Source organism: Athene noctua, chromosome 2, assembly GCF_965140245.1.
Source record: "Athene noctua chromosome 2, bAthNoc1.hap1.1, whole genome shotgun sequence".
Classification (NCBI taxonomy): domain Eukaryota; kingdom Metazoa; phylum Chordata; class Aves; order Strigiformes; family Strigidae; genus Athene; species Athene noctua.
The window spans coordinates 4922851-4938326 of NC_134038.1; the positions used below are offsets into that span (position 1 = coordinate 4922851).

At 41.4% G+C, this 15476-nt stretch overlaps 1 protein-coding gene across 2 annotated transcripts in view; it reads right to left on the bottom strand.

The window, feature by feature from the left end:
• Positions 1–941: 941 nt before the first annotated feature.
• Positions 942–15476, bottom strand: part of DENND3 (DENN domain containing 3) — a 41484-nt gene continuing 26949 nt past the window's right edge. For both annotated transcript variants that reach the window (XM_074898364.1, XM_074898365.1), the window contains 10 exons: positions 14917–15179; positions 14197–14367; positions 11243–11372; positions 10678–10785; positions 9330–9469; positions 7751–7911; positions 5989–6122; positions 4895–5010; positions 4639–4776; positions 942–2417 (listed from right to left, as the gene is read on the bottom strand). In XM_074898364.1, coding sequence (XP_074754465.1) covers positions 2217–2417; positions 4639–4776; positions 4895–5010; positions 5989–6122; positions 7751–7911; positions 9330–9469; positions 10678–10785; positions 11243–11372; positions 14197–14367; positions 14917–15179 — 1562 coding nt within the window. In that variant the 3' untranslated portion in view covers positions 942–2216. The remainder of the gene's footprint in view (positions 2418–4638; positions 4777–4894; positions 5011–5988; positions 6123–7750; positions 7912–9329; positions 9470–10677; positions 10786–11242; positions 11373–14196; positions 14368–14916; positions 15180–15476) is intronic.

The following is a 15476-nucleotide window of genomic DNA, read 5'->3' on the forward strand; positions in this document are numbered from 1 at the left end:
CATCTCTGAGGACCACAAGGGATCTGAGGGTCCCTCCCCACCACCAAGGTGCCCATGGGAACTGGAAAACCGAAAATCCACTGAAAACTGAACAAAACCCTGCAGCGCTCTTCCTGCAGGTTCATTTCCACAGCGATAACACTGGAGCAAAGCTGACAAGGCAAGTGAACACATACCTGAGCTTCCTGTCACACCAGAGAGACGAACCAACGTGCCTTTGTGTTCCTCAAGTCAGTCGAGTCGGTGTCACTGGGCCTCCTGCTCTGGGGGATGCGTTAATTTTCTTGAAGGATCTTTATAACTCATGGTTTGGTCTGATGTGGTTAAGCTCTTCTCCTACATATGGCATTCAAGAACTGGTATTAAAGAAAGCAATGTTTTTAAAAAGGAGACATCTACTTAATAAATTATATTCCTATTCAAGAAATAATTTTGGCATATTTTATCAATAAATATTTACAAGCATAAAAATTGAGATTTGCTAGTTTTGTCATCGGAAATTTTCACAAGCTGGGTGCAAACCAGTTAAAAAGGCAAAACCAGGTTTAAAGAGTCTGGCAGGAATGAAAATCAAAAGCAGCGATGAGAGGCAGGTGGCAGGTTCACCTCTGCAGCGAGTGAAATTTTATTAGCAGCACGTGTGTCTCTCTGTACAGAGAAATCTTTTAATTCAGTAAATAATTCATTTCACTTACCATCACCAGCAGACAGCTGTCAGGGGAGGAAATGAGGAACCTGAAAGTTACAGATGAGGGATTTGGTGGAGGACACATTACCAGAACAAGCTGGTTTTAGAAAGAATAGAGAGAAAGAGAGAAACCCAGGCAATTATTCTCCACAGTACACAGACAGGATGCAAGTCAGCACTAAAAATCATCAATTTTGTATTGTGTATCGAGTTACCCAGGAAAAAAAAACAAGTACAAAAGGCCAGAGTATCAATATAGTGTTTAATAATCTTAAATTGGCAAAAAAACCCCACTAAAAAGTTAAAATTTCAGTTACCATCATATGATACCATTCATCAGCACATTGAAAGAGTTAGAAATATGACATGGAGTGTTATTTCCAATAGTTTATGCTTCCATTATACTCTTTTATATTTATTAACAAAAGTAGCAGCCTGTTTATTCCTTCTATTTACAATATTTTAAATATTGTATTTTGCTTTACTCAGCACTGATACAGATAAAACTATTCTGCATAGATTTATTGTTTTACTTGTAGATAATTGTCTTCAATGGAAAAACAAGGTACATCAGGAAGGGGTTAGGGAACGCTGCTCAGGAGAATCCTCTGGGCTGCAATCCGACGATGCTGGCTTCAGTAATTAAAGAGGAGTTTGATGATTCTGCAGTACTAAAAAAATAAGCAGGTTCTACACAAAATAACAGCAGTTCCTCTGATTACAGAAACGTCAACTGAAGGGAGGAGTGGGAGAGGGTTGTCTGCACAGTAATTAAAGGTTGTTTCCAAAAGTAAGGATAATATATATGGAAATTAAATAAATTAAGTGCTTCAGATAAAAAAACCCAACACATCAGTTTCACAAACGGTTACAAACGCCAAGTGCTGTGCATTGTTTTTAAAGGAAAAACAAGTTTAAAAAGTAAAATTGTCATTAAGAATATCCAAGTATCTTATCTCACCAGCAGGGAGCTTTCAGAGCTGTCAGGGAGAGCCTGTCTGTCTACACTTGAAGTACAGCACCATAAATATACACACGGGGTAAGGGACAGTCTTCCCAGCTAAGGGGAGCTGCTAGCTCAAAAGATACTCAGCACTTACAGTAACTCCATCAATCCAACAAATGAACTCAGATTTTTCTTTTCGGTGATGGCTTCCAGCCGTTAAAAGCTGTGAATACAGTATCAAATCCCACTTTTCAGGCAATCCATGCACTGCCCAAAAGGAGCTCTGGTGGAATTCCCGAGCTGGCTTCAGCTCCCCGACCCTTCACAACACCACAGGTCAAGTTTAAAGTGAGCGACCCCTCTATTCACATTTCTGATTCTTTCTCCAACGTGCAGGAGCAGCGTAAGGTGTGAGGAGAGATTCCCTTCTACTTTGATTTTCTACAACAACGTAGGGATTAAAATAATAAATACAAAGCTAACACTGACAGGTGGTTGAATTATATGCAAAATGCTGGAGTAAACACAGCCTGAGGTCTTTGCTTTTTGCTGGCACAGGTAGATGGATTTTGAGTAGCTTAACTATTCAGCTTTCCAAATGGCAATCTTCCCTTCTTCCCTTCCAGAGCCGCTGAGGACGTATCTGTCCTCTGCTGAGCACAGCGCCTTTACTGTGTCGCCGTGACCAACCAGCTCTTTCTCCACAGTCTTCTTCTCAGCACTGACCACATAGATCTTCCCTTTGCTTTTGCCTTGTGATCTTCCGCTGCTGCCAACCCACACCTGGAGAAAAATCAAAACGAAACCACAGTCATTTTCACTACTTTACATTTCAGTCTAGGACACAGTCAAGGAGTTTCACGTGCCACATTGAGGGTTCTCTCTTGCTCTCCTCCCCTGAGGTTTCCTCCATTCAGGAAAAACCCCTGTGCACTGTGCTAGAGCACTCCATAGCTGATCATGCCAGCACTAGAGCTGCTCACCTCAGCAGCTCAACCTCCTTTTGGTTCCCAGTGCAGAAAATAAGACAGAAGGTGTCACTTTACCACTGTATAAACCACAGCATGCCTGTATCTCGAGTGCTGTATGCAGTTCTGCTTTCTGCACTGCAAGAGCAGAGAAAATCCAGGGAAGGGTAACTAAAACTATCAAGAGAAAGGAACAGCTGTCATATGAGCAAAGATGGAAAGAGCCAAGACTCCTTAAGCGGGAGAGAAGGCAGATAAGGAGGGATCACATTAAGGTCTGCAAAATCACAAAAGTGCAAAGAAGAATGTAGAACCAGTCTTCAACACACCCCACAATTAGAGAAGTAAGAGACATGTGGAAACCAGTAAGAGTTCAGATTCACTTAGAAGAAAGTACTTCTCTGTACAGGGCTGGCAGTGAACTTCTCGGACCTGCTGTGGTACCTGAAAGTTCAAAATAAAGTCAGATCCACAGAGATTGGGTCCAAAAATAGATAACAAAAGACTGAGGCAGAGGTTTAGGGGTAACTAAAGTGTGCACAAGACTGATGGACAGTTAAGGAGCTTGAGGGGAATACAGGCCAGGTTCACATGCTCTCCCTGAGTAGTGTCACTGTTAGAGGTGGAACAGGGGGTCAGATGCACCTGGTCCAGCACAGCACAACACAGCTGTGGTCTTCCTGGGCATATGTTTTGTACAGGGGAAGCACTCGCTGCTTCGCATCAGCAACGCTTGCCAGCCAGAAAGCATCCTATTTCAGATAGGCACGTTATGCAGTTGGGTTTGTCTCAGGTTTCTTCAGAGACAAACAATGGCTTGTTATTAATTAAAGCACTTAAAAGCAAACCTGTGGCAGACAATGTTGTTGTCAACCTTTACCAGGCTGCAAGTTCATTCTCAGTAACTGTAAACGCTGTGTAGACAAGGAGTATGGGTGTTCCAGCTACTACAACAAGCTCCAGACCCCTCCTTGGACAACTGAAGCTGCCGAGCTGTCAGCAGGCTACAAGATGGTGCACTGAACACTCAGGCTCAGGAGATGGATCATACAGGGATATATTTTCCAGTTGTTCCTTTTGTATCTATAAATTGGACTACAATGTTAGTTAAGGTGCAGCTGAGTGAGGAATAAGTGGCAGAGAAAAGGAACGAAGTTCTTAAGTAGAACAAAAGAGAGCTTAATGCCTTGGGGTTTCCAAACAATCCTCCAACTCCCTTAAAATGGGGGTTAAATATATCCACCTCTACTTTGGGGAAGGATCTCTCAAAAGGTTTTTCCATCTTAGTTCATAAATCTAACCAAGGGCTGAATACACAGCTAGTTTCCTTTTTTTTTTTTCCTGAAGTGCCTTACAAAATAAAGTCATTTTTGTGGAAGGAAAGAGGGAAAAATCTGAGAAAAAGATCCAGAAAGTTGCTATCCCAATAGATATATAGTAGTTATTTGCAAATTAACCCTAAATCTGTTCATGTGGTATCACACTAGTCAGTTGCACAGCTACTGATACCATGCAGAAAAGGCTGGTAGACAGCCTGAGGCCAGTAACGAGAGGGACATGAGATGCAAAGGTAGAAAACTGTCGGTTCCTTTGGTCTCTGTTGAGCTAGGAATGTGGTAGCTAAACTACAGAAAGGTCATCTACCAAAATAGGACAGCTAATTGGCATTTATTGTTTGTCTATTAACCTTTGCTAAGGCTTAGTCTTAGGAGCCCTGAGATAAAATAGCAAGGGACCTAAACTTTCAGTTTCTACAGTTCCCTGAAAATGTCAATGGCTAATGAAAGTCACCACGCATTTATATTACTGATGAGGCTTTTTAGCCTGACATGCATTTTGGGGTATTCCTGCAACAGCCAGTTGTGCTGGGCAGTCACTAGCTTCTCTGATTTCAAAGAGGAATCAACATTTCAAACCAGCATCTATGCAAACACCCAGTAAGGAAGCCAACCAATGACAGCCCACGAGAGCTGCAAACAACCAAAACTTGAGAAAAGAATTCCACAACAGACAAAACCAGTCCAAACGTCTCTCACCTGATTTTTAACTCTTAGCATACAAGTAATCTCAGAGCAATCTTGAAGATGAATCTTTTGAGGTGTACTTGAAAAGTCTTTGGTGTTCCAAACATACAGGTCACTACTCCCTGAGTAAGATGCCCACACTTCATCTCTCTAAAGCACAGAAAGATACATTTAACGTGAGCACTGCTGATATTATGATAAGGAACTGTGGCTTGTAATGCCACGTAGTCATGCTTCCTTTAAACTCTGTTACCACTTTAAACAATACCTCAGGGAACAGCTGGAAGCAGAGAAAACAGGAACACACATCCTTCAGGTGATGCTCAATTTTCATCTGTAGTTGAAATTCATGAGTTGACACTACAAGTATGCAACTTCCAGTACCTTCAATATTAAAAGATAAAGCATTAGTAACAGAAGTGCCTACTTCCTCCATCTCCATAAATCATGGAGAAAAAAGGCAAAATAAAATGGATGTATTTAACAGCTGTCTTGTTTCTCAACCAAGAGTGAAATCTTTGAGTTACTTCTTCACAGCACTACTTTCAAAGTATCTGGTTTTTAGATCTGTTCTCCAAATGCTTTTCTGCAGTGCATATACCTGTTAGTTTACAGTCCAAAAATTATGAGAAGAAACAAAGTCCTTAAAATCAGGACGTCTCATATACACAGTTATTTTCATCTACAGAACGGAGACCAAAGTTAACAAGGCTGAATTTACCCCCCACAGGAATGGCAGCATCTCTACTGCCCACAGTGGACCAGGACTTTCCCAAGGCTTCAGCTGCTGTGCTGTGAAGGTATGTTTGGATTCAGAGTCTTGTGTATGGCAGTACTGAGAATCAGTGCAAAACTCCTGAATTGGTCACTATTTATGAAATGACTTCAAGATGATCCTTTACCCTAGCACAAAGCTTCACTTTATACGTTTAAACTCCTACAAAGGGGATGACAAGTGGCCAAAACAGGGATTACCAAATCAGACCACAAAGTCTAGCTGAAATACCCAACGCAATTTGCAACCGCCTGTTGCTCCTCTAGACTTTAAAATTCTTTTTTCAAAGTTTTCCATTCCAATTTACAGGCTTTGCCAGAGGAGATCAGACAAATACAGCATAGCCAGAAGTCTCAAACTGCAGCAGGGGCAATTCCTCCAGGAGCAACCCAAACTAGCCACCCATGTAAGGGGTTTGGAGGCCTTACCTACAGAAGGCTGCTCAAAAAGACTAAGTGGAGCATGGGGAAAGAATATCATGTACACATAAATCTGAGATTGAGATTGATGAATTGTTCTGTCTAATGAAACACCATATTATATGAAGATGTAAATTTTTTTTTTAATTATTTGAAGAATGAACTTACAGCACCACAGCTGGTCATTATGAAGCTTGATAGAAGTGAGATTTTGGCAGGGCAGCTGAAAGACGCTGTTGACTTTCAGAGTGCTGATGTTCCAAGCAATCACTGTTCCATCTAAACTGCTTGAGTATGCTTCACTGTTGGTACAGATTAAAAAAATAATAACAATAGTATAGTGTACATTCATGTTCAGAAAAGAGTGCATACACAAAGAGACTTATTTAAAAAAAATTTACAGCAAACCAAATTAAGATTCTTCATTTCAGAGATTGAAAGAGTAAAGCACAGAAACAATTTCCAACAGAAAATGGACTGAAATCCAGAAGGTTTAAAGGCCAGATATGATCATTATTTTAATAGTGAACAATTAGTCTGGTTCAATTTTTTGAAACAAGGTGACCAGTCTTGAGTGGACAGGAGCATGTCCATCCTGTGCCCACCAAGATGCTTAGGGAAGGACCTAAACTTCTTTTTTCCTGCCCTCGCTATATTCCAGCTGGCTGGCTCCAGACATCTGAAAGTGCATTTAAGCAACCAACAGCTCTGGGTTGCAGCCAGGCACCCAACTTGCAAGTTGCTTATGTCTCCTGTTGGAACCAAAGTACTCCTTTTTGTTAAGATTATATTTTACAGACTCTGCATCAGTGGAAACACTGCAGGCTAATTCAGAGCTCTAAGTGAGCTAGAGCACACATTATATTGTGCATGAGGACTTAAGTATAACAAAAACTTCCCCTATAATTCTCCTGAACACTGTTGCCTGTTGTATTTTCTCTCTTTTCCTCTCAAGTTCTCAAAAGTGGGGTTTTTTTCTTCCACAAAAATATCTCAAAACTGTTTTTCTTTGCTACTGCACCTGAAAAGACAAATTATACTATCCCCCTTTTTTTTTCCCCGTCACCTTTAACATCTCTTGTCTTCAGATGAGAAAACCTTTTTCAGAAGGTTCCAGCACCACCTAAGCAAATTCTCCCTGAAACCCAGTTATGCCTGCTGCACCACTGGCAGAGCTATGGCTGGTGTTTGGTCTGACCTGGGAGCTGCTGCTCTCACGGGAAGACAGCGAGTTAAAGCCCCCAACCAACACTCTTCCCAGTGCTACCAAAAGATCAAAAAGCATTTCGCCTGCACAAAACAATAAACGTATTATTGAAATTGAAAAAATCCAGAAGTGTGCTGTAAATATCTAGTCAATGATGCACTCAAAGCAAAAATGAAGTGGTCTTTAAGCTGCATCTGTATTGATTCATCACTGGATGCTGCCAATTCCTGGCTGCTCTCATCCTTGTCCAAAAAAGCATTCCTTTATCCTCTTTGTTCCATAATGCTCTTTCTTTAAAAAGGAAATTCTTAGTTTAGCATATACAACATGGGAGCTACAAAAATAGGCTAAATAAAAGCTTATGTAAGCAGGATAAGCCCCCCCCCCCCCCCCATTTAAAACAATGAATTCCAACATCTAGAAAAATCAGTCACTGGTTTCCTATATGGGCTCCTTTTCCTTGAGACAAAGTTAACTTTTTGCCTTTATTTCAGTCAAATAATTAAAGCACGATACTATATCGTTTGGATCTTTAACTAGTCCTGTGCTCACTGTGGGCCAAATTCTCCAGGCCGGTGAATACTGTTCTAGCTACATAAAATGGCTTTCCCTTTAACCACGGGAAGATTCTCCACATGTCCACGACTCTTTTGCTGGTACAGACATCCTTCACATTTGCTTGTATATGTATTTTTAAGACGAAAACATTGTAATTAAATATACCTGGGTATTCCATTTTTTTTCTCCACAATGATATCTGTAACATCAGAACGATGATCATTTAGTTGCTTATTACAAGACATACTGTGGGTGTTGATTATGTAAATAATGGAGTCTTGAGAACCGATCCACACTTGACTCTGTTCTACCATGATCATACAAGTCTGGGGAAAAAAAGCAGGATCAAATAAAATCTAGAAGAAAAGAATCACTCTTTAATGTAATGTGGAAAAAGGCTATATTAAGATACTACAGTTTTCTGGTGATTACAGTAAGAGATCAAGACTCGACCCGTCAGTATTTTATCCTTTGCTCTGCTCTATAAATAATGAGAGAGGACAGATCTCTTTGCAGAGTTTATCCTTTAGTAAATAGGATTAATAATGTATCTTGGTAACTGACTCAAAGCTGTGTTTCCTGGCCCAAAGGAAGTAAAAGTTAGAAAGGGCATCAGGGGAAACCACAGAAGTTAGTGTATTTCTCTCTTCTGGATTGGAACATACTGATATAAACATACTTCCTACTTCAGGTAGAAGCAGTGTCTAAGGAAATACTGTCTCCTCTACTGTCTCTGGAACATCCTTCTCTCATTCAGAAGATCTTCATTTCTCTCTCTCCCAAATCTCATCAGTTCCAAACTTCCCTCCTCTTTTCTTTCTCTCCTTTAGAATAGGTCAGTATGTGACTCTTCTGGCTTTTCTTCTTCTCCCCACCCAGCTCTTCACCATCAGCTTTACCTGTCCCTTTCTGACTCTCTCCCACACATGTGGCCTGTCCAATCCCTTTTCCTGTGTGTTCTCTACCACTGTTTTTCACTCAGTCTGCAGCTCTGGTTCAGCGTCCCCTGTCATCGAGAGAGTTACTCTTTTCAGGCAGACTTTCACAAGCAACTCTCTTTAACCTGCTGGCTGAGACATCTTCTTTTAGAGCGCTATCTTTCTGGATATGAGGAAGTATTTCTTTCCAGAAGGGGATGTTGGGCATTGGAATGGGCTGCCCAGGGCAGGGGGGGAGTCCCCATCCCTGGAGGGGTTGAAGAGTTGGGTTGAGCCAGCGCTGAGGGATCTGGTGGAGTTGGGAACGGTCAGTGTGAGGTTCATGGTTGGACTGGAGGAGATTCAAGGTCTTTTCCAACCTTGATGATTCTGTGATAGCTCTCCTTCAATATCATCTACCTGGTTTCCTTACAACTTTCCCTGATTTCCAGTTCTTCAGCACAGGTGACTTTTCATCCATTCTTAGGGCTCTCCTCCTCATCATCTTCTCTATAAATTGATTCCCTTAATTCTATCTCAAATGTTTTAAACCTGCCTTCCTGCCCCAAGAACCCAGGCCATTAGGCCAGGAAGCCCTCCCAACATCCAATCCATCACTTCTCACCAGTTGATTTGTTTCGTTACGAATCCATTTTCTCTCCTTTCCCTTTTTCTCAAAAATCTCCATTTCTCCATTAACTGAAGCCCAAACAACTCAAGTGTCTTTCTACAACTTTTAAGGAACGACAGTGATTCAGGGTCATACAGGCTATAGCAACAAACCCACCAAGCTAAAGCAGCAATTGCAACACATGTGTCAGTCTTACCAGTTTAGAGCGGCCCATTTTGAAACAGTGTTGTTGAATAGACCAGGTAGAAGCATCAAAGACCACCACTTTCCCCTCATTTAAAGCACACCATAGTTTTGGATGAGCATTTCCAGGCCTTTCTGAAGGGTCAAGATGCCCTAGAAATGAAATAGAGAAGATGAGACAGGTCAGAGAAAACAAACCACTTTTGGAGATGCATGGGAAAACCCTTACTAGGCAGAGCAGCTTCCTAATGAAGTGCATCTGTTCTGGAACTTACATCACCAGTTAATGATGGTTTTCACAATGAATTCATGCTCATACTCATTTATTTATTGAGCTCGCCGATGATTTACTCTTACGCTTCAAAGTTATTCAGAACAGAGGGAATTTTTTTCATTGATGACTAAGTACTTAGCTAACGGATTGCAGGAAGGCTTTTAAATCCTATGAAATACAACTAATGATTCCACTCATTCTGTCTGCTCCATTCCAGCTCCACTCAGAAGTCTCATACTACAAAGAAAGAAAAGCGCCACTGAACCCAGCACCACCTACCCACCCACAAAGAGTTGCTCCCACCCACTTTCCTAACTTTGGAATTCCACTAACTTTATCCTTTTGTCTCAAATTGCCCAAATACTACGAATTACATACGAAGTTTCAATAGAAGACTAGTAAGGTAACGAAGTCTGTAAGAATTAGGAACTTCCAGTACTAACATACCCACTACCTAATCACAGACAGTCCTTAGTATTTCTTCTTTTTTTTCCTCCAATGCTTTTTGAATTAGTTGGATACAAATGTGCCAAGCATCACTGAAAAGCTTACAAGGAAATTTTTAATGCTTTCTTCAGGGATGAACTTAAAATACATGCAAAGAACAGTACATTAGATCACATACTATATACAGTGAGAGTCACATGCATATAGATCTGGCTGGGATTTCAAGAGGTGGTACACTACTCCTTGTGCTGTGGTTCAACCAAACACCCTCATATGAATCTACTGAAAAATGAAAAAATAACAATGAATACTGATCAATGGTGGAGCATCATTCATCCACCCTGCTCAATAAATGAGGCAGAAATCCTAATGGGAAATCAGCACATAGTTGAAGTCTATTATAAGGTGTATATACACACACAGGAAGACAAATTAAGACTGTGAAAGCTATGCCTTGGAGTATCAATATGCAACATTAGTGTTCTTTTTTAATGATCTTCTGTTTTAGTATTCAACACACAACCAAAGCATGTCAGAATGTGAACAAAATCAGGCAGTCATAATACCAGGTGTTATGAGATAACATGTTTTATAGGCTAATTAAAGCTGGGCTAACAAAGCAAGCAATACATCAACTCACCTGGCGTATAAAGCAAGACATCTATTGCCTGTGGAAATGTCTCACCAGCTGAGGGGTTGATCTTGTGCTTTAATGTCTCTGAAGTTGTTTTGGGGACCATCATAGGCACTAAAATACATTTTTAAAAGGTCACAAAGTGCACACTTCAGCCTGAAATAGATCTGTAATTCTTATGAACTAATAATTCTGCACTATTTATCCACATTTTTCACTTTTCTTTCCCTCTAGCCTTAGTTGACTAGGACAGCCCAGACACTTCTGGTAGCAGAAGCATAAATACAACACCCAAGCAGTTCAAACGACCACAACAAAACCACAGCATCCGACATGGAGATAAACATACCAACTAAGGTTCTGATACACAGAAAAAAAAAAAAAAAAAAAAAATGAAGGAAAGCCCTAGCTTTCTATTAATAACTATTTCATAAACTATGCGAAAGTGCAACAGACTAATGTCTTTTTATATTTCTACAGATCATCAGTATGAAAACCGGAATATAACCAGAAAGAGCTGAGACAAATGATGCAACAACAGCAGGCTTTGTAGCATTGCTATGTGACTGACCTTCATTTTTCATCCTGTCAAAATAAGACAGTTTAGAGGCTGCATATATGGCTTTGCAGGACTGCAGGGCACCAACCACAGCATCCATCAGGAGAACATTTGTCAGTGCTTGCTGAATATACTGAGGATCCTAAAGACAAAAGACTTACTGTAGTTTATCTATTGCTCATTATTCTTACAAGTCTCCAAGTTCAACAGTCACAACACATGTCATGCTTAGCACAAGCACTAGCCAGTTGCTGCCCTGCAGCATAATTTGTGCAACTTGCAGTCAAACCCCACTCCCACAGAACATGTTCCACACTCCCAAGCAAGGCCATGGAGCAGGCAGCCAAGAGCCAGTGTGAATTCATTACACTAAAAGAACAGAATACCAAGCTGGTAGGGACCTCAAGGATCATCTGGTCCAACCTTTCTTGGCAAAAGCACCATCTAGACAAGATGGCCTGGCACCCCGTCCAGCTGAATCTTAAAGTGTCCAAGGGTGGGGAATCCACCACTTCCCTGGGGAGATTATTCCAGTGGCTGATTGTTCTCATTGTGAACAATTTTCCCCTTGTGTCCCATCGGAATCTCCCCATGAATAACTTGTACCCATTACCCCTCGCCTTTTCCATGTGACTCCTTGCAAAAAGTCAGTCTCCATCTTCTTTGTAGCCACTCTTCAAACACTGGAGCATGGTGACAAGGTCTCCCCTAAGCCTTCTCTTCTCAAGGCTGAACAAACCCAGTTCTCTCAGCCTCTCCACACATGACAGGCTGCCCAGTCCCTTGATCATCTTTGCAGCCCCTCTCTGGGCCCTCTCCAGCCTGTCCACAGCTTTTTTGTGTAGCGGGGACCAAAACTGAGCACAGTGTTCCAGGTGTGGTCTGATGAGCACTGAGCAGAGTGGGATAATGACTTCTTTCTCTCTGCTGGTGATGCCCTTGTTGATGCAGCCCAGCATCCCGTTGCCTTTCTCTGCCACAGCAGCACACTGGTCACTCCTATTGAGCTGCTTGTCCACCAGGACCCCCAGGTCCCTTTCCACAGAGCTGCTCCCAGCCGGGTAGATCCCAGCCTGTGCTGCACGCCTGGATTATGGTTTCCCAGGTGCAAGACCTTATATTTGTCTTTGTTGAACTTCAAAATGTTCTTGTTAGCCCACTCCTCCAGCCTATCCAGGTGTTCCTGCAGGGTGGCTCTCCCTTCTGAAGTATCCACCTCCCCACTCAGTTTGGTATCATCAGCAAATTCATCAGGGCACACTTGATCCCATCACCCAGGTCACTTAGGAAGATATTGGGCCCAACATTGTTAATATCGATCCCTGGGGGACCCCAGCTGTGCCAGGTTCCCAGTTTGAAAAGGAGCTATTTCCCACCACCCTCTGGGTGTGGCCTCTCAGCCAGTTCCCCACCCACTGCACAGGCCCCTTGTCTAGACCATAACACACCAGTTTCTCCAGGAGGAGGCTGTGGGGAATGGTATTAAAAACCTTGTAGATACCTAGGTAGAGACAGTCCACCACTCACCCCACCTCAACCAAACAGGTTACTGCATTGTTAGAAGGCTATCAGGTTTGTCAAGCACAACTTGCCCTTGGTGAAGCCATGCTGGCTTTTCCCAGTCACATGCTTCATTTGACTGTGATTTGATTGTGATAGCCCACAGGAGGATTCGTTCCATAATTTTCCCAGGGCCTGAAGTAAGACTGATGGGCCTACAATCTCCTGGATCCTCCCTTAAGCCCTTCCCATAGTTGGGGGTGACATTAGCCTTCTTCCAGTCTTCTGGCACATCCCCTGATCTCCACAGCTTCTCAAAGATTACGGAATGGCCTCACAACAATGTCAGCCAGCTCTCTTAACATGCTCGGGTGGGTAACATCAAGGCCCATCAGTTTGTAGGAATTAAGTTCCTGTAACAGTTCACATACCAACTCTTCCTTCACCAACAGTGGGTCTGTGTTTGCATTGACCCGGGTTTTTGTTCCCCAGGCCTGGGGCCCGGCAGTGCTGGTAAAGACAGAGGTGAAGAAAGCATTGAGAACCTCTCCCTTTTCAGCGCTGATGGCTAATTCACCTCTCCTGTTTAACAGCAGGCCAGTGTTTTCCTTCTGTTTCTGTTTGTTGTCTATGTACCTGAAGAACCCTTTCTTGTAGTTTGTGACATCTCAGGCCAATTTCAATTTGAGCTGAGCTTCTGTTTTTCTGACTGCATCTCTGCACACTCTGGCAACACCCTTGTAGCTCTCAATGGGTATTTGCTCACATTTCCCACTCTGCAATACTTCAGATCTGGCACAATCTTGATAGCGGATGTGCAAACGAAACCATGAATGGTACCAATGGAAAACACGCAGCTGACGTAGGATGGAAACCCATCTTCAGGCTGGATCTTTCTTCATGGGAGGGAAGTATGCATTATGCTTCGTCTTGGCTAAAATAATTAAAATTCTTCCTGAAGAACCACCAAGCTACATTTTCACTATTAAATTCAGCAGTCATGAATTACATGGTTTAAATGGAAACCCTGCTTGTATGATCCTTTTTTCTCAAGGTTTCCATGACAGAAGAATACATTTTTCTCTGTTGAAAGGATCTATAGTCACCAGTGTTCCAGCATGGGAAAACTCTTTCTAAGCATTATATTTTGAAGCAAGACAAGGAAACTTTTCTGTTAGTTAAGATCATTATTCTCATACATTGTGAACTTCAGAAACTATTTCACAGAACGAGTGACTAAATTAAAAGTTCCATGTCAACGGATAAGAAAAAAATATCCTATGTTTTGAAATGTAATCTCTCTTTTTTTTTATTCCTGAAGTATTATATTTAGAAGTAACAGCAAAAACAGAAGTTTATTTACTTAGCTGAAACCTAGAAATTCTAAGATTGATGCACAAATTACTTAGAACAGAGACAAAAAGCACATACTTCACACTTATTTGGTTAAATTCCCATATTTATACCTTGTGATCATCTGCCATTTTCTTTCCAGCCCACATTTCTTTCACAATCAGGTACCAGAGATCACACTCATTTTTAAGGTTAGCTTCAAAGACTTCTTTTTTAGATAATGTTTTAATCCTCAGAGTAGGTATTCTCAAAAGGAGAAAAGCTGCAGTTGTGCTCTTAACATCCTGGAAAGGTATGAATAAAAGAAAACAAAAAGGATGTACCATGCAATCACAGATAAGGTGTAGCACTCATCCTACAGGGCAACTTTCTCTATTTTTAACTACAGCTAATTATTTCAATTGTCCATACAAACCATTAAGCAGAGATGGTTTTATGAAAATTTAAGTTCCTAGCAACATCCTACAGACCTTGTTCCACAGTGGATACAATCTGGCCCACTGACACCATGGTCAAACAAGCACACTTAATGCTCATGTTATTAAACTTCTCTAGCTTTATATCCCATGTACATTCCTCTACATCTACAGGTTACAACCTCTAGACTTTTATTCTGTGTCATTTTAGCACCTAGCAAACCATACTACATCAGCTCTGAAAATCCTGGTACGAAGACCCAGAATTTTATCTGATCACTCATAAGTTACTGACTTCAGAGGCGTTTCCTACACTTGTTACTGAAACTTTGAGTTGAGAGATAGATCATTTTGCAGAATGAAATGTGGCCTATATCCACAGGCATGCAAGAGAACAAGAAGTTACTTGATGCTCACCTCTATATCCCTGAAAGCAGCAATCTGGACATAGCCAGGCCGTCCTCCTTCAGTCAAAAGGAACAAGCGCTTTTGGGTCAGAGCTATTTTTCCTACACCACAGTTAGTTCTAACTGAGCAGGATAACTTGTAGACACATTCATTTTTATCTAGATGCTCTATTACTGTTGGTGGCAGATTCACCTCTTGAGCTTCTGCTTCAGTTTCTTTCCAGTAGTTGTAGAAATCTCTGAATGTTTCAGGATCAATTTGTTTCTGGTGTCCTAAAAAATTTTTAAAACCTGTTTACTGTGAGAAACTATTATACAGAAAGATACCTTTAAAAAGATACTAACTTTCAAAGTGTGCCTCTAACAGCATAATGGGTAAGGAAGGTGCAAAAGCTACAAAAAGAAAAAAAAAAGCCCTGGAAAAAGGTTAAGAGACAAAATTCTTCTCTTGACATAGAAAGACTGCTCTGTAGTTAGCCTAGGCAATAGGTCCCATGCATCTGGCATCCTCCCTTCCACCCTGCTCTATAGAGGTAGGGAGCAAACACTGTGCCAGTCTTGTTTTTTTAA